The sequence below is a fragment of the Phlebotomus argentipes genome, unplaced genomic scaffold, assembly GCF_947086385.1.
Source record: "Phlebotomus argentipes unplaced genomic scaffold, Phlebotomus argentipes genome assembly contig_15, whole genome shotgun sequence".
Classification (NCBI taxonomy): Eukaryota; Metazoa; Arthropoda; class Insecta; order Diptera; family Psychodidae; genus Phlebotomus; species Phlebotomus argentipes.
Genome location: NW_026776181.1, coordinates 2,895,868 through 2,914,315, shown reverse-complemented (window position 1 = coordinate 2,914,315; position 18,448 = coordinate 2,895,868). Strand labels below are relative to the sequence as shown.

At 38.3% G+C, this 18,448-nt stretch overlaps 1 protein-coding gene across 5 annotated transcripts; it reads left to right on the top strand.

Annotated features, from left to right (window-relative positions):
• Positions 1–203: 203 nt before the first annotated feature.
• On the top strand, positions 204–16,506 carry LOC132262368 (protein-tyrosine sulfotransferase). Of its 5 annotated transcripts, none has more exons than XM_059761630.1 (10): positions 204–400; positions 1,264–1,393; positions 9,126–9,224; positions 9,762–10,269; positions 10,399–10,529; positions 12,940–13,180; positions 13,678–13,857; positions 14,668–14,804; positions 14,996–15,194; positions 15,609–16,506. In XM_059761630.1, the coding sequence occupies exons 4-10, from the start codon at positions 10,120–10,122 to the stop codon at positions 15,828–15,830; spliced, it is 1,260 nt and encodes a 419-aa protein (XP_059617613.1). In that variant the 5' UTR covers positions 204–400; positions 1,264–1,393; positions 9,126–9,224; positions 9,762–10,119; the 3' UTR covers positions 15,831–16,506. The 5 variants fall into 5 exon arrangements, with proteins under 5 accessions (XP_059617613.1, XP_059617612.1, XP_059617610.1 ...); XM_059761629.1 differs by having other exon boundaries at positions 1,242–1,393; XM_059761627.1 differs by having other exon boundaries at positions 1,236–1,393.
• Positions 16,507–18,448: the final 1,942 nt, after the last annotated feature.

The following is an 18,448-nucleotide window of genomic DNA, read 5'->3' as shown; positions in this document are numbered from 1 at the left end:
CGTTGACTGTATTTTTGAAAATAAATGACCACAAATTCTGATAAAACACAACTCACTACGTTAATTTTCAACCATTTCCACAGATTTTTACTTCTTTTCCGCGAATCACAGAGTTCTTGGGTTGAAAATCATGAATTCGCTCTTTAGCACATTTCCCCTCTTTCACTCGGATTTGCTCAAATCTGACACTTTGCTCTGACATTCCAGTGACGTTTTGTGAGTTTTTTGTCTTGTGCGAATGCGAGGGTTTTCCTCATTTTCCACCGCTCGGAAAGTGTGTTTGGTTTAGTTTAGTCGATCACCTCACATGATTTACATCGCTGAGTGTGCCCTTGTGTTCTCCTGCCAGAGAATCGTGTGATCGTTATGATAATTTCCTCCTGGCGTGTCTTCCTTCCGGGTGGGTGACTCTCTCTCCAAGTATTTCCCTCTCCTCTTCGCGCTCTCTGCCATTTCCGGGAATCTTCTCACGTCCAGCATCTTCCGGGCGTTGAGATGTCACCGGAAATTGCTCCACCGAGGATTTATCTGTCGCTCTGAAGTGGTTTTGGTGCGAATCTCCTCCGGGCTGTGCGTGAATTTTGGGGTCAAATTGGGCGATTGAAGCATCGCGAGGAAGAGGTGCGCTTATCTTGGCCTCCTTATCAGCTGAAAGGGAAGGTGTGTTGGCTTGTCCCACACTCTCTGTCTCTCGAGTCTCCCGTCAATTCATCTCGTCTGATCAGTGAGACGCGCGAGTGTGAGATTCAATTAAAATCACGCTTTCATCTGCATCATTTTCTTCACATTTTAATACCATTAAGCATTCATCGCGAGCTTAAATCAATTTTCACTGGAAATCGAATTATTTTCCTCCTCATCGTGCGATTAATGTGTGTTGTATATTTCGCAAAATAATCCCAATGTACAAAATACTTCAATTTAAATTCAATTAATACCACAAATTGAGGATTACGCCGTGTATAGACTACATTTGATGATTTAATGACTCTCGATTTTCCAATTTGGACCAACAAAAAAAGCAAGAGATGAAAAAATGCAGCAAAAAATGTCATCGTCCGGAAAGTGTTATTCGTACAATTTTAATTCAATTAAAAACACATTAAATGCGCTTAATATGAGTTGACCAATTATCCGGTGTGATGCATGAAGAATGGCAGAGAGAGCGCGCGTTTTTTCCTGCGATGGTGGAATTTTGGGGAGGAGAGACACTCGTGAAAGAATAATTAAAACAGTTTTAGTGGTCGCACATTTCCTGGCCAGTGTGTCGTGAAGGGATTAAAGAGAAGCGCGACAGCATTCTGCACATCACACAAGAGAATTCGACCGTCAGCCGGAAACATTCCAAAGGACATTGTGGATTTTTATCAACTCCCAAGAGAGCCAGAGACTGGTAAGTTTGAGGGGCTGATAAGTGCTAAACTTAGAATGATTGCCAAGAGAAGCTTCTGAATAAATCCACACAACGGGATTTGAGGGTGTAATATTAGAAAAGTTCGAACAACTTTACGATGTTGATTGCAAGTAATTGTCTAATATATAATTCACATGAAAAGTTCGATGAATTTTATTGAATCATTTATGTAATTGGAATTATAATGATACTGTTTAGCGCAGTGTTGGTTATTCTAAGAAATTGTGAGCCTCTTATGTGGATTTATTTATATAAACTGGGAGAGATTCTAATTTCTCTGCACACACAATCCTCTGGCGATAGGTTGAATTATGTTTCGTGCTAATTGTCTTGGTCATGCGGCGAAAAAACGTGTAATGAGAAGAAATATCAACGCAAGGACTGGAGAAGATTCTTATGGAAAAAGTTGATTTAATCTTGTGTAAATTTTCCCCTGGAGAGTCGCATAGAGTATACAAGAAATCCTCCAGTTGTGCGGCCGCACAGTGTTTGGGTGCGAGAAGAGCGCGCGCGGTGTGTTTAAATATTAAATATTCATTAGGGCGGGAGCGAAACGGCGAAAAAGTTATCTAAGTTCAACAGCCAGTTATTTATATGTAGCACATCTGCCTGTTTTATATTTTAATTACACACTTTTCATACTTTCATTACTTCTTATATTTCCATGTTTGACAAACATGAACTCGAAAAGTTGGGAAATTAGAGTGTCAGAGGAAGAGAAGTTTGAGATTGCACGAAATAGAGAGAGAGCGAGAGAGTGAGAGAGATGCGATGCATAAATTAATTCTCTATTTGTGTTTCACTCCGTTTTTCTATTTACTCGAGAAAACCCCTCTTCTTGCCGTTGTCTTTCTTGCCGGTTTGGGGAAGGAGAAGAGTGGATAATGGAAGAGAAGTTCAAACAAAGGTGACGTCTTCACCTCGGTTTTCCTAATTGTCTCTGTGACTGCATTTTTTATTATTCAGCCTTATAATGGCAAAAAAGCAAGAGTTCATCGTGTTCATAGTTTTCTTTGGAGGTGAATTTCGAAATGTGATGGAAAAAATTGTGGGCATCTTCCTACACAGTTTGCATGGAAGATAATTAATAATTCCCTGTTTATTTTTTCAGAGATTATGTAAAGTCTCTGCATGATGAGGCAAAAGAGTAAATTGAACGGCATAATGTTTGCTTATATAGTTCAAATAATATCGAATGGGCGATTCGGAGAATATTTACAAATGATGAACAAGTTAATTTTAGAGGTATTCCTTCGCCTTCCCAAACAAACACTCTACTATTTAATTCCGCATCATCTGGCTATTTTATGCGGTGGCGCGTCCACTAATTTTAATTATAGTATCCAACTAAAGGCGATATTGAGCCATTCACATCAAAGTGTATAGCGAGAGTGGTCTTGATAAGTCTTATTATTTCCTCAATGGTGAAATCTTCAGTCTCTTCAGTGCATGTGCTTCTTCAGAGGTGCGCGCAATGTCGACAAAAGTCTGCAGAGAGACGATTTTCTCGAGAAATGTTCCGGGCGGAAGAGCCAAGGTAAAACGTTTCACAGAAATTGAGGCACTCTCGTTAAGCTAGCAAGAGTGAAACGCGCGCGGGCAGAACTCGTAGATGGGAAATGACCAGGGAAATTTATATTCCGTGACGCAAACTTTATCTCCACTTTCATTCTCACTTGATTGTGATAAGATAATAAGGGTGGGAAAAAGGTTAATATATTAGGATCCCGTTAGAGTGAAGTTTAGAGATGGGAATTGTACGAATGTGTAAATGAGATTATTTGCAATTTGTGAGATCATCTCATTAATCCCATTTCTCGCTGTGAAATTATCCCTATTTTAACATTCACGCAGACACTTTTCTATTATCACAAGCAGTTTTCGCATGTTTAACAATGAGAGAGGGAAAAGTTGTCTTTTTCGAGATGGTATTTGATGAGGTAAAAGCATAAAGAACAATAAATAGCTGGTGTGTATGGAATAACAGAGCAGATGTAATGGAAATTATTAGCAATGAAAGGTGAAAATGGGTGTTCATCCAATTAAGACATTTCCATCGTCCTTTAATTTAGAAAATTGACAATATAATGGATGTTCTGGCAGTGTTTACGCCAATTTTCACCCCCCAAGAGATCCATCTAAAGTACCCATTGTCTCCCCTTGAGCTAATTTATCGGCCGAAATTTTCAATCAATACCAATCTATAAAGCACTGTATATGTATACTTGCGTGCTCATTTTAATCACAAGTGCGCCTTAATTGTGTCTTAACTGATTGCAGAGAAATTGGATTCCAGACTGCAAACACATTAATATAGTTGATCACTATTTATTATGGCTCTATCTTTTGAATCTCTCAGCGGAGATTTATTTGAAAGTATGTATATTTTATGATTTCAATTAAATAGTGGGGCAGAATTGTGAAGGAATGGCATTAATTGAGCATGGAATATCAAATGTATCTTCCATGAAATATAGTAATTCGAGCACGAAACTTGTCAATGTGAATTGAGATGCATTATTTGAGAAACTCTTTCACAATACAATCAATGCACGCATCCTACATTGTTGTGGAAAATCATGATACATTGTGGAAACAGAGGAATATATCATATGATATCTATTTCGTGTCTTATCGTACAACTTTTAATAAACCTATCAAACGTTATGGGAAAATATGATCTTTCTCAATTTCCTTCCACATCAATGAAATCGCGCTATGATGAAAATGTGTGATGGTGGGAAGTAAATTATTCCATTGCCTAGAGACAGAATATAATATAATGTGTAGTATGTATTTGTGACGTAAAATCCTTATCAAAATATCTCCATATTGTGAGGATGTCAGAGACTTTATTGGAACTATTCATTGCTTTAAGTGGTTTATACTCAGCTATAATACACTTGAATATTCAGAGCAAATATATTATATGAATTACGATTTTCCATAATTATTGTTTTGGTGTTACGTGTATTTAATAATGTCTTAAATTTGAAGTGTCAATATTTTGCATATGTTTCAAGACTCTGTTATTTTTCTCAGTATAAAAAGTGAAAAATATTTGTATTTGTGAATGAAAAGTTTTTCGCAAAATTGCACAAAGGAGAAATGATGTGAAAATGGCAAGCAAAAAATTAACTCCATCTCTTTCGCGCATGAATTTAAATGAGCACTTATGAATGATGATTTGATGAGTGGAGAAAATAGTAAGTTTTGCTGGGAAAATTGATGTTATTGTCGGTGGAATTTTTATGGTATGTCAATGAAAACACACTCTTATCTTATCTCAATTCAAAAGTTAACTCAATAATGCAATTGCGAGATAACTTTGTTGTGTATATTTGGAAATTGTGCAATTACTCAGCTCACCGTTGAATGAATGATGATGTGCTTAAGTTGCACAATGGCAACAAGTTATATTCATACACATGTTGTCTTAATAACCTTTATGTGAGTGTGTTTTCAGGGGTGTGAGTAGACAAAAAATAAGTTTGAAGATCATTTTCCTGATAAAACCGACGAAGAAATGGAGAGACTGCAGATTAAATGGTTGACTGATTCGCCATAGTTTGGCTGAGGAGCATGGAAAAGAAGCGGCATAAACTCATGGGATGAAAAATGGCGAAATGGTGTAATTTCATGAATCACTGAAGCTAAATACTTGATGGAATATAAATCGAAGATCAAAGTTTTTTTTCGCTATACCACTGCATTCAGGCTTCATAGCGAAGATATGTTTTTCCCCAAAAGTTGCCGATGCTTCTCGAACGCACTGGTGATTCTGGGTGAGGGAAAAGGATTTTTGGTAATATGGGAAGTTGCGACAACTATCTGAGGGTTGAGCAGATTCAATATAAATTTTCGATGGAATGACGGCACCAATATTATCCGGATGACAAAGCGATTTTCACAAGCTGAGAAAATCCTTGGTGTGTATTTTCAGTGTGGCGAAGAGCTTGCAAACAGCGATGCCACTGTGGCAACCAATGCTTTGGGACTTTCTTTTGTGTGGAGAATCGTCCCTCTGTCCCTCAATAAAGAGCCGCAGTTGTCCACTTTGTTGATGACTATCATGATGTTGTCACTTTGGGCGAATGGTCAAGGGGATTATTGAGGAGATTTTAATTCTAGCAACACTTTCCCAGTCACTTTCTCCCTCCAGATATGGAGATGCTGAACATTTGTATGTCTGACGTCCACTGACTTCTATTCTCCATGCACTGCTCCTTGCAGACTGTGTACAATCGTGGGAAAATCTTGCTTTTTACCCCATCTTCAACCGCACATCCTCTTGCTCTGGGAGCTTGAAGATATGGAAAAGCTCCAAAAAGCTTTTGGGTGAATTCGGCAAAGGGGACAAGAGCCAAGTAAAAGGGGAAAAAGGAGGGAAAATGGAAGAATACGATATCGTGACATTAACAGATGGTTTGGCTGTTTATTCGACGAAAATTCTTATTCTTATTCCTCTGCAGTCGCTTTTGTTGTACTGATATCGACACTTTGCTGTGTATACACACACACTCAACTTGCTATATACACCGTATATGTTCACAATAGAAATACAATATTTAGTTATGATTATGGCTCAATATTCGGGATGCATTTCACCTCGAGGGAAATGTTTAATGTGTTTTCATCGTCATGGTTTAATATTTCAAAAATTCCCTTTCAGAATTTGCATCATTGTGAGAGTCCAACTTTTAATATTCAAATCGATATAAAGCTATTAAAATTAATTGGGACACTTTTTAATTTTTCACAATTGCTGTGCTTTGATTAATCAATCAGAAAATGTTATCTCTTTGTTTATCTTTGAAAGTGGGTTTGACAGGCAATTACAATGCTGAAATAACGAGCTTTTATTGGGAATTGGGAAGTTTTAATTTCAGCATATTTATTGTTGACCATTTATGACCGAAAAATTAATTCAAGCTCTGAAAATTCATAGAGAATTCATAATTGGCTTTTAAATATGACAAATGGAGAAGAGCGTTGAATGATTTTACTCATAATATTTCTCTTAACACTACAAAATTTTGCTCTCCGTTCCCGAGGACTGTTATAGTAATTTTTTCTTGACAAATGATTGTGATTATAGATATCTCAGTATCAAAATATTTAACTTAGCTGATGTAATGTACATAATGTAATATTTTACTACGCTTCCACTCCTAAATCACTGTGAACACTCTTGTTCGTGTGATACCATTAAATTTGTGGGTCAGCAGGGGGAGAAAAGAGAGAGAAGAATAAATGACCATTTCGCCGCATAAAAAAGAAAAGTTATTGTCTTATTTTTTGTGTCTCTTTTTCATTTCGTTTTATTGAGAAGGAAGAGAAGTGAACATATTGCGTAATGTTTTGGTTTTTATTTCCCTCATTGTCCATACATTGTCTTGTTTCATCTCAACAAGTGCAATGGAATAATAAGAGAGTGAAGAAAGACGGAGAGATTCTGTGATCCGAAACTGTAGCAAGTACGTGAAAATTTTCCTGCATCAAATTGGATAGCAAATGATATTTTGTGGTGAGTGTGCGGTGGCAAAAAAAAGCCAGTCTTGATGGCTGATAACTGTTCTGAATGCCTAATTGGATGGAAAAATACGAGGTGAGAGTGTGATGAATGTGTTGGTGTGTGGAAAATTGAATCTAATGCTGAGGATGAATGAATCAGAGAATCTGATAAATTAATTGTCTGTTAATTCATTGTCACTCACGAAGGCGATTTGTGATTGAGCAATTTGCGGTTGAGACGAGAATGTGAGGTGTTCATTAACGCGAGGAATATGACGCTTTTATCTATCGCTTGAGTGAGTGATTCAAGACGTTACGATGTTCCTCTATGGGAAGAGGTGAATAACCCTCTGCTTGTGGTTCTTTTTAGCAGAAATGCCACGACTTTGCCGGTTATTCGTGTCGTCTAGAAATACGAATAGTTGAAAAAATTTAATATTCATTTTGTCTCCTCTTTTATGTCTTTTTTGCCACTTCTGCGTTCACATTTTCTCCATATTCTGGACTCTTTCTACTCACATTGTATGATCATCGATGTAATAAGGAAGTCACAAGCGTGGCTAAAGTCTGTGGCGAAGTCAAATTGGAAATTTATAGCACTTAATCATGTTAAGCAGTGGCCATTAATAATCGTGTAATTATAATGTTGTTGCTGAAAAATTGATCTGCTTTGATGAGTGAGGGGCGTCTCGTAACGAGATGTGGAGCAAGAGCGACGAGAGAGGTGAATAAATTCTCTTGCCATGGCATTTTGAAGACCTACCTCAACAGTTTAATGCTGATTCAGTGGAAAATGTGAATTCGATATGAGATGATCTCGTGGGAGTTGTTAAGGGAAAGTTGGGGCACAGGAACCGACGAGAGGCAGAAAAAATAAATGGGATTTATCGTATGTGTCTGAATTTTCAATTCAACATACACGAGACGAATTCTTGCTGAAATAAACAGAATAATTTCATCTTTAATCGCCTTTCTTTTCCTCATATTCTTTCGCCCGTGGAAACTCGAATGATTTTTCTGTAAAAGAAAATATGGAGCAATTCTGCAATTGTACAACTCTTCATCATCTATATGATGCTTTGGTTGGAAACGTAGGCATTTCGCAAAAGCCGAAAGCTTCGTCACCTCGTGTGTATGACAGAAAATGTTTATGGATTTTGCGATTGTGGGTATTTCTTTTGATATATAAACTCCCTAATTTCCTTGTTATATAATTCTGGGGCGATTAAAATGAAAAACGAGCTCCACTTTCGGGGGAGGATGTGAAAACGGTGTATGAAATTGTTGGTTATGTAAATTAAAATTTATTCTATTCCACTTTCATATGGAGGGATGTGCCGTTTTCTTCGTCTTTCCCTTCTCCTCACATACGTGTCTTTTTCATTGGTATGAGAAAGCTCAGCTCAGAGGAATTGGGAATTTTCACTATGAACAAAATTCAACACGACGACAATTCTAACCAGGAGGAAAAATGATGGTCGTACAGAATAAATAATTCAATTCGGGAGGAAAAAACGAACCTTTTCCCATCAAAATCATACACATTCATCAGGAGCGGCAGAAAGGACTGAATGCCATGAATGGGAGGCCCTCATGCGAGGAAAGGGTGGAAAGAACCCCAATTGAATTGCTTTCAAGCAGGACGGGAAAGGGTATTTGCTGAATATTCAATAAAAATTGATTTATGCAACAGTTAAGAGAAAATGATCCTGGTGAGAAAGATTGATAGATCTCGTGGGTAAACAAGCGTAAATTCTTCAAATGTGGCAGATTTTCGTGGGCTGGCTGGGAAACACTGTACGTGGTCAAAAGAGCTGAGAGACTTTATCTAAGGCACGTTCTTATGGTTATCAGTGAAGAAGAGGAGTTTGTGTGTGTTTCCGAAAATCATCTCACGCACTGTTTCAAGACATGGCGGGGAGGAGAAAAAAAAGTATGCAAAACCATGCCGAACGTGACTAATCGCAATAAATTTGCACATTTCATACGAATAAATGGAAATGCAAAGCAACAATTTGCCTTGGATCCAAACGGCAAAGTGAAACCAATTTACTATTTGTTGTACATTAAACTTTGCTAGATTTGTAAGATAAATATTCTCAGAGACAATTTCTATGCAAATTTTATATAATTGATATGTTATAAAGATAACTCGAAATTGTGCGATATTTAATCAAATTCCCTCTCTAATTTTCAGGTTCTCTCCATCTGGAAGCAGCGCGGAAGCTGTTAAAAGGTGGTAAAAAGTGTGAAACACATCGCAAAGTACACAACGCAGTGTTTTGAATGCACAAATGTAAGTTTGTGAGCGACATCACGGTGCATTTGACATAATATTTTCACAGATGCTTACAATACAAGCACTGAACAAAAGGTGAATAAAGGGCGCACATTGCACAATTTGTGCATAAAAGTTTATAACGTGAAATTCACAGTAAACTTTAAATCTGTTTATTTTCGAATATATTTCTGCATGTGCAGAACTCTTTATTAAATAACACAGAATGTTAATTTAATACGCTATAGTTTTAGCATTACCGTTTCTTCAACTCTCAGTGAGATGCACAGCACGTTCGTTGTGTGCCGGTATAAAAATGGCACAATTAATTTTACGGGAATGCAATTTATGGAAATTGCAAAAGTAAGGAACAACAGCTTGTGTTAATTTTCTGAGGCATTTTCCGTTGGGTGTCTCATTAGAATAAATTAGCGTGGCAAATTTGATATTTTTCCTCGCTGCGCGACGAGCAGAGGGACTGGATATTGAAAGTGAAAGAAATGGGGGGAAAATATGCTTCACCTTGCTCACACATTTCATTTTCCATTTTCGTAGATGTCGAGGTAACAGGAAGCAGAGATTGGATTTATATTGAATTTATTACCCACCCTCAAATGGCAGGAAGAATGACAAGTGCAAAGCTGGTGGAATTGTGTTGGGATTAGTGCTGGTGATTGTGTGGGTGAACTGGGCAAAGAGTTATGTTGGGGAAGTAGAGAAAAAAAAACTGACAGTGAGAGAGAAGAGACACTCGGCGTGAAGGCAAAGAAGAAGCTTCGCCATAATCGACGGTGTTAAGCGGAAGGGGTGAACAAGTGTGAATATTTATTTAAATTCGGTATTTTGACACCGCACTGGTCGGATTGTGGAGCGCACAGTGGCAGAAGAAGTGAGGACGAGGGACAAGGGAGACATGAGACTTGGTGTGAGGAATCGCCGGGCCGCCCTTTTGGGGGTGTTTTGCCTCTTTGCCGTCACAATGGTCCTGTTTAAATTCACTGAGCTTCGACCGACGTGCCTCTTTAAGGACGACCAAACGGCCCCAATGATGATTCGGGACGAGGTATGTTGATTGATTGAATTTGCAAATTAAATTCCAGCTTGGAGAGCTTTCTTGTCCGCAAGACGATGGCGGAGGCGAGACTTGAGTCTTATTGAACCATTTTTTACTTCTCTCTTTCTCTCTCGACAGAAATTCGTTGTCGGCGTGGATCAAAAGGTGTATCCCTATCACAGAAATATGCCATTGATTTTCATCGGGGGTGTTCCACGTTCTGGCACAACACTCATGCGAGCCATGCTCGATGCTCATCCGGATGTACGGTGAGTCCCTCAGCTATTTGTTTTCATTTCCCATTCAACGATGAAATACAACACTCGCCCGAAGACGAAGAGGAAGAAGCACGGCAAAGACATGCTCTCGCGCAAAAAAGTTCCAAGAAAAGAGAGCAGAAAAAAATTCAATTTACATTTTGTTTTCTCCGTACTTTTGGAACGATTTGTCTCTAATACGAAATGTAATGCCATAAGTCAAAGCACTTTTTTTACGCGAACTTTCGCTCCTTTTGTTGGCTGGTATTTTGACTGACTTCCTGTGTGCCAATTTGAAATTCTCTGCTCACGCTCTTCCGTTGCTATGAATTATAAATTTAGAGAGTTGGAGAATGGGAATGGATAAGAAATCAAATTGAGAGATTCTTTCTCTTGCAAACTTTGCAATACGTGAGCTGTGAATCTCACAGACTCACACTTTTAGGAATTGTATATATTTCAAAATTGCCAATTTTATTCATTTAGAGAGTGAGCAGAATAATTTATTAAAAATAGGCATTAATTTGTGACTTTCAGCAACATCGGACTGAAAGTCAATTAAAATAATTCTACAATCGCAATGCAACACGCTGTAAAGTCAAAGATCAATACTTAATTTGAATGAGTTTGGCTTTCCCTTTGAGCGGAAAAGTTCTTCTGACAGACTTTGGATGTCTTGGAAGAATGCTCTCCAAGTTTTATCTCATAAATATTCCATAAGCAAGGACTCGAGCAAAGTTTCCAAACTGATAATCTGGAAAAAGTTCGTGAGAAATAAAAAATGTGTCATTTTTGGACTGGACGCAAAAATTAAAGTATTGATTATTCTCTGTTTCGATTTAAACAACATAACACGCTGTACATATTTTATGGTAACTCAGCACTACAGGATTGGTAAATATTTGCGAAAAAAATCCTCAATCAATGGCGAATGGAATATTTAATGGATTTTAATTATTCCATATATGTAATTTTGATGGAATCAATTTGTTGAATTTCAACTTATCCATTTGCGCGGAATTTTTTCAAAATTTTATTGTGAGTTAAATGAAAACAAAAAAGTTTTTCCTCTTCTTTATTAGCTTAATGAACTTTTTATTCGACATCGCTTATGTTCCGGAGGATTTTCATTATTGTACACGCTCGATGATGATAAAGTTGAAGTGAGGTTCATCAAGATGTTGGGGAATAATAATAATTGTAGCATTTTGTGGGGAGTGAGAGAAAGAGAGAGTGAGAGAGAGAGAGAGAGGGCGAGTGGGGAAATCTACGCCTGAAGCTATGGCAGAAGTATGTATAAACTTAAACGAATAGCAGAGGAATTGACATGTCTGTAGGTTTACGGGTGGAAATAGGAATCCCAGAATCATACGCGTACAATTCGTAGGTATATTTAGAGAGGCATTTCTCCGAACTTCCACATTAAATAGGCTGTTTTCAAACATGAGAAAAGTTTTTACCTTCTCCCTCCTCTGCCTTTCCTTCCTGGACTTTTCTCACGCCCTCGCCGGCATTTCTCCTCTGTGTGTGCATGGGTTTGTGCCTGTTGGCAGTGATGAGGGATACGGTGATGATATTTTCTGTTGAATATGGACGGGAAATGCTGTGCAGAAGGAGGAGAGAAAGCCGAGGATGGTCTGTGAACTGGGTGCGGGGGGTTTGGGGAATGCCTTAGGTTGAAGTGAGTTAACCAAGACGATGGGTGGTGGAAAAAAGCAAGAACTTTTATTTCCCGTTTGTTGTTTATCCCTTAATGGCATCATTCGGAAACTTTTACGCGTTTGTCGTGTGTCTTTCTTTGTGTTTGAATTACTCCACAGCAAAATGTGCCATCGCGAAAAGGGATTGAGAAACACGGTGAGCTGGAGAATGAGATACACTGTGGGATGGGATGAATCGTAAATATGAAGTTTAGCCCTTGGTTAGATCAGCAGGTTGAATGTGATGTAATAGTTTACGTGTTTTCTTCGCCAATACCTTCTTATTTTCCTATTCGAGTTAAAACCGTAAAATATTACATTTGGGAAAACTTTTTGTGTGGCACTAAAGAGAAAAAGAGAGACAGAGAATATTTTGTGCCGAAAGTTTATCGCAATGTTGTTCTTTTTTATTGAATGAGCTTTGCGTGAGGAATTGAATTGTGATTTGTGGTAAATTGGGCGAAAGGGGAATCAAAGTTTGGCGGAGGTACAATTAAATGCGGAACAAAATGATCAAATTGAGCAATTCGATGTTCAATTAAAGTTCAACCGATGTACAAGTAAACGGAGGAGTAAGTTAACTACACAGAACATCATTGTTTGCAACCCTTTAAGTCCTTCTCTCTATAACATGGGAGAAGCCGTACAGCATGAATTGAATTGCAATGTCTATATCATTTGCTACCAATTCCATCTCAATTGCGAGCAATTTTCTTTTACAGATGCGGTCAGGAGACGAGGGTAATTCCCCGTATCTTGCAATTGAGATCGCACTGGCTGAAATCGGAGAAGGAGAGCGTGCGACTGCAGGAGGCCGGAATAAGCAAGGAGGTGATGAATAGTGCAATTGCTCAGTTTTGTCTGGAAATAATTGCCAAACATGGTGAACCTGCATCGAGATTGTGCAACAAGGATCCATTGACACTGAAAATGGGCTCCTATGTCATCGAGCTGTTCCCTCAGGTGAATTATAATAAATTTCCTTTGTTGCGCGGCGGCTCAAGTTGTGCGCGCGATATTTTAGACATTCATAGAGTGTGGGTGTTGTGCTCTGTAGCATTGAGGAAAATTACACAATTGACTTGAGCTACAACCAAACAATGTTCGGGAGATTGGGGTGTGTTTTTATTGTGTTTGTTTTATTATTTTCTCCCCAACCCTTCCACCCACTGAGAGTGAGTCTGTGTTCTTTCCACACACAATGGGGAATGGATTCCCGTGAATGTGGGGCAAATACATATAGGATCAAATCACTTAGTTAGACTCTCGATTGTTGTTGCGGACGATGGATGAGAATACAATTGGAATAGGGAAAATTGTACCTTAAATTAGTGTTGGTTTCTCTATGGTCTCTTTTCGCTCTCGCTCGATTTTCGTCCTATTTATAGAGCGAGGGAAATTGGAAAGAGAAAAGACTGTACATCAACTCCGTACATTGTTTATTGTATTTCGTTTCGTAGGCAAAATTCCTCTTTATGGTACGAGATGGACGTGCCACAGTGCATTCCATTATATCGAGAAAAGTGACAATAACAGGATTCGACCTCACCAGCTATCGACAATGTCTCACCAAATGGAATCATGCTATTGAGACGATGCACGAGCAGTGCAAGGAGATCGGCAGGGAGCGATGTATGATGGTGAGTGTAATTTCGATACGTTATGTTTGCTCAGGATGGAGAAATCATGCAAGTTTCATGCGATAGTGACTTGCGATGCACTGCTGAAATTAAGACGTGCATAAGGAGAGAGCTTTTTAGTGTATATTTCAAACCTCTGTCAATATTTATAAACCTCTCAGCATTGTCAATTTCTAGAGAATATAGAGAGTAAAAGAGAAATAATTTGTGTTCTGTATATTGTGCAGTACTGAATAATGTAGCTCGATTGCATAAGACATAAATAACACATAATATATTGAGAAGTTGAAATTTAATTAAAAACTTTCCTCATCTTTATCTCAATTGCAAGACTCTCACTGTGATAACAGTAATGTTGAGCAATTACAATAAAATTTAAGTGTTATTTTTAACGACTTGAGTTCATGCTATCAGATTTTCTTTACATTTATTCTTTTTCTGCCTTGACGAAAGTAAATGATTTATGGTAACTGTGTATAATGGTGTTTTATAAATATCTTTATTTCATTTGCAAACAAATATAAACTATAAAATATTTTTATAACCTCGAGTGTAGAATGTTTGGCTAACATAGCGTGCGAATATCGTGAGTTCTTTGTACTCAACAAATTCCATGCATTGCTTGTGTTCTTGCAAATTAAAAGCTTTGCAATAGTTTAACTCTTTTCAAGACTCTCCGCCATGGTAAAAATGTGTACAATGTAATTTTAATGGAAAGTGCAGGATTTCTCTTGTTTGCAGAGTGTGTGGCAAAGTATTGATTTTGTCTCTTTGCCAAGCGTCTGATGACTTATTTCCCTGGTTTCGTAGGTTTACTATGAGCAGTTGGTGCTGCATCCCGAAGAGTGGATGAGAAAGATCCTAAAATTCCTCGATGTGCCATGGAATGAGAGCGTTTTGCATCACGAGGAATTTATAAATAAGCCAAATGGAGTCTCTCTATCTAAGTAAGTCTCTCATGCCTGAGGCGAATCCACTCCTTTCCACACTTGATACACTTTCATTTTCCCTCTGTTTTATTGTTTGTCGTCTACAGCCGAAATGGAAATCCATGATTCTATTTGCTTTCGGGATATAATGTGGAATTTTTCTTCGTCATTTCATCTCTCTCTCTCTCTCTCTTCTCTTTCTAATTCAGGGTGGAGAGATCATCAGATCAAGTGATTAAGCCTGTAAATTTGGAGGCGATGAGCAAGTGGGTGGGCCACATCCCTGAAGATGTGGTCCGCGATATGGCCGATATAGCGCCAATGCTATCAGTTCTCGGCTATGATCCCTATGCCAATCCACCCGATTATGGTAAGCCAGACTCTTGGGTGAAGGATAATACGTCTAAAGTAAGATTTACGTTCCAAAGTAAACGCACAAAATTCCAAATTACCATTCATCTCACTCTCATTTCATTTGATTTTTTTTTGTTCGTCTCTTATTTTGGACTTTTTATTTTTTGCCTCGTTTTTATTACCCTGATTATTCCCTCCCCCGCGCGCACTCTCGCTCTCTCGGGTGCTATTTGAGCCTGAGAAGAGGGAGGCAAATTACACAGTGAATGCGGTGTGAGAGAGGATAATTTAACTATGCATGTTTCTTTTTTTGGTGAAATTGATAAGAGAATATCATTTCTACTCATTATTTCACTAAGTATCCTCAACATTTTGCCTCTGAATACACTTTTATTTTCTCTTTGATGGACCACAAAGCATGGAAAAATTGTGTTTTCTCCTCTTTTCATGGATGCTGCCCCACAAAAGGTAAAGGCAAATAAGAAGTTGTGGGATATCAAAGCGGATCAACTTCTTAATCGTAATGAGGTCTTTGACAAAGATGAGAAGGAGAATAATTCCAATTCAGACGACGCTGACGCACAAGATCAGGGCGGCGCGGCGGCGGGCGGCAGTGAAACGGAAGCAGAGGGAATGGCTGGCGATGCGCCCAGGAATGCCGGAGGTGACGATAATGACATGAAATCGTGATACTGGACCATTAGAATGAGGCATTTACTATAGCATTAAGACACAAGCGTGTGAGTGTGAAGATTTTTACCTCCCTTACTTCCAATTTATTTATTTTGCAAAGACTTTTATTCCAATGTGGTTGGGAATGACGGGGACAGAGTTGATAAACTTATAATATCAAATTATGTATAAATAGATTGAAGAATTTAATATGAGAATGAAAAGAAGCGTCACAAAAATAGGCACTGAAAGTCAGTGTTTAATTTAGAGTTCACTTTGTTTTTAAGAGTGGAGGACGGTAAATGCGACAAACTGCTATAAACTGTTCATTGTGCAATTAATTGCCTGATAATGTGTGCTATATATATAATTGTTTAAATGATAAATTTATTAATTGCGCAAGAGATAAATAGTTGAGCGAGCGGAAGGAAAACTTAATATTTCACTAATGTTGACAATGACATTTAAGGAGAAATGAATATTGTGATTTTACGAGGTATGAGTGATGATTTATGGTGAAGAGAGAAGAGGGTTTAATTGAAAAGAGTGGTGAACAAGAAAAAAAAACACTAATCAAAGTTTAATATTTTACCTTAAACATGAGAAAAATCTTATTGTAAATATTATGTTATTTGTAAAGAAAACGTGAGAGACAGAGAGATGATAAGAAATTGCATATAAACTCGTAAATTTATTTTTGTGTTTTTTCGCTTTGTCCTGGAGAGCAGAGAAAAGGAAAAATTGTCATAGAGAGCTTGTGAAAGAAATTTGAGTGGATCTACTTCGTCGGCGAGAACCCTGAAGGATGTTTTCCCTTCGAGGGATTCATCTCTATGTCATCGCATCAATGGATGATTGTAAGTGTGATTGCTAGGAAAGAAGACAGATAGAGTGAGACAGAAGGAATTGATGTTGGGATCTTGGGGACAATTTCAAATCATTTCAGTAGTCAGTTCACCTCAAAATCCTCCCCACGGATTGGAAATGTCGCCCAAAGTATAGTTGTCGATTGATATGATTTTGCAGAGGAGAATTGCTTCTGGGTTTGTTTATACGTGATTCACATCACACCTTCAATTTGGCACACCCATCATCAATCTGACAGGGGGAGGGATGAGTGGAATTTCGTATTCCTCAGGGGAGACTTTCCTTGGCACTCGACTTGAGAGCATCATTGAAAAATGTACGATTTGGAGAGGAGCCGAACTTCTGAAGAAGTTCCCCAAATTAATGATTGGGAATTGAAACTTTTCGCTTCTATAAACATCCTTTCTATTTTGCATTCATAAATCATAGGAAATTGACAGTAAATCATTTTAATTGATCCCATAAACGTACTTCTTGCCACTCAACCTCTGGAAAATCGCCTCGGGTGTTCCTGTTTGTCGTGGCAAAAAGTAAGTCCGGCCGAGAGTCCATACCTTTTATGTTAAAATGGCAAAAAGCTCAAAAAGAGCCTTCGTCTGATAGATTGAGGACTGAGTGAGAGGAAAAAGTGTATGGGTCTGAATAGAGTGTGTGCCCAGATAAAAGTGGAAGGTTAGAGAACGATTTCATTGTACAATAGACTGTCCATTTACGGTGCTCCGCATCTTTCATTCCCACAACACCTTTTTTTCCTGGGCGCCTCTGCCCTCAAACCAAGCTCACGAGCACGGATGAATTAGTGCTGAGCGGGCCATAATAAAAGCATGTCACGTTGGAATTTATCATTTGCAAAATTTAATCCGAATGAAAGACTCTTTAGTAGTACAAAAGCGGGGCGAGGTGGAGAAGGAGGCATTTTGTCGTTTATGGAATGAATTAAGAAGGACGGCGGTAAAAAATGCGAGTGAGCGAGAAAAGCACAACAAAAAGCTCAAGGGAAAAATGATTAACGCCCCCATGTCATTTGCATAGTGGGAGAAAATTTATTTTTCTCCTTAGAAATTTGCGCCACGGCAAAAAGAGAGTCAACGAGGGCGAGTTTGCTGCGAACGAGGGTTGACATTTATATCAAAATAATGCCCTCACATGTGAGCTAATGCTGGGAAGGGAGAAAAAAAGTATTAAAGCGATACTTTTTATTGATTGCCCCAAAATATGCGCCGCTCGCCAAGAAAAAAAACCGCCATTTAATGATCTATTAAATTAGAATTTAATGTAATCAGCAATGAAACTCAGCATGAGGGCCTGTATTAACGAGGCGGAGAGAGAGAGAGAGAGTGAATGGTCTATGGTGAGGAGGAATTTTCATTAGATTCCAACAACCCGGCCGAAAATTGCTTTCTCAGCCTTTTCTCCGATGCGACGAAAAAGCGAAATGCGAAATTATATATTTATTTTGTGCTTATTATTGGCGAAACGAGTCAGAAAGAGTTTAGCGAAAAGGAGAGTGCGAGAAGAAGCACGAGCCAGAGGAAATTCAACCACATTCCCGCACATATACACAGATTCGCGTTGCGGGGGAGACAATTCTCGTTACTGATAAGGAAATTTTAATTGAAGAAGCGTCTCATAAATTGTAGCAAGGGAGTTTCCTTCCTCTGCCAGTTAAGTGAGCCAGAGTTTCACTTTTGATACTGCGATGGCGTCGTCGTTCGATGAAATTTATGATATTTCCGCCGAAATTTCAATTTACCGCACAGAGTTTTATC

What these genes read in the sequence shown, in the direction of transcription:
- LOC132262368 (XM_059761630.1), top strand. Translation starts at nt 10,120, where the DNA reads ATGAGACTTGGTGTGAGGAATCGCCGGGCCGCCCTTTTGGGGGTGTTT. An exon ending in TCATCGAGCTGTTCCCTCAG is followed by an intron (nt 13,181 to 13,677) that starts GTGAATTATAAT and finishes TTCGTTTCGTAG; the next exon opens with GCAAAATTCCTCTTTATGGT. An exon ending in GCAGGGAGCGATGTATGATG is followed by an intron (nt 13,858 to 14,667) that starts GTGAGTGTAATT and finishes CTGGTTTCGTAG; the next exon opens with GTTTACTATGAGCAGTTGGT.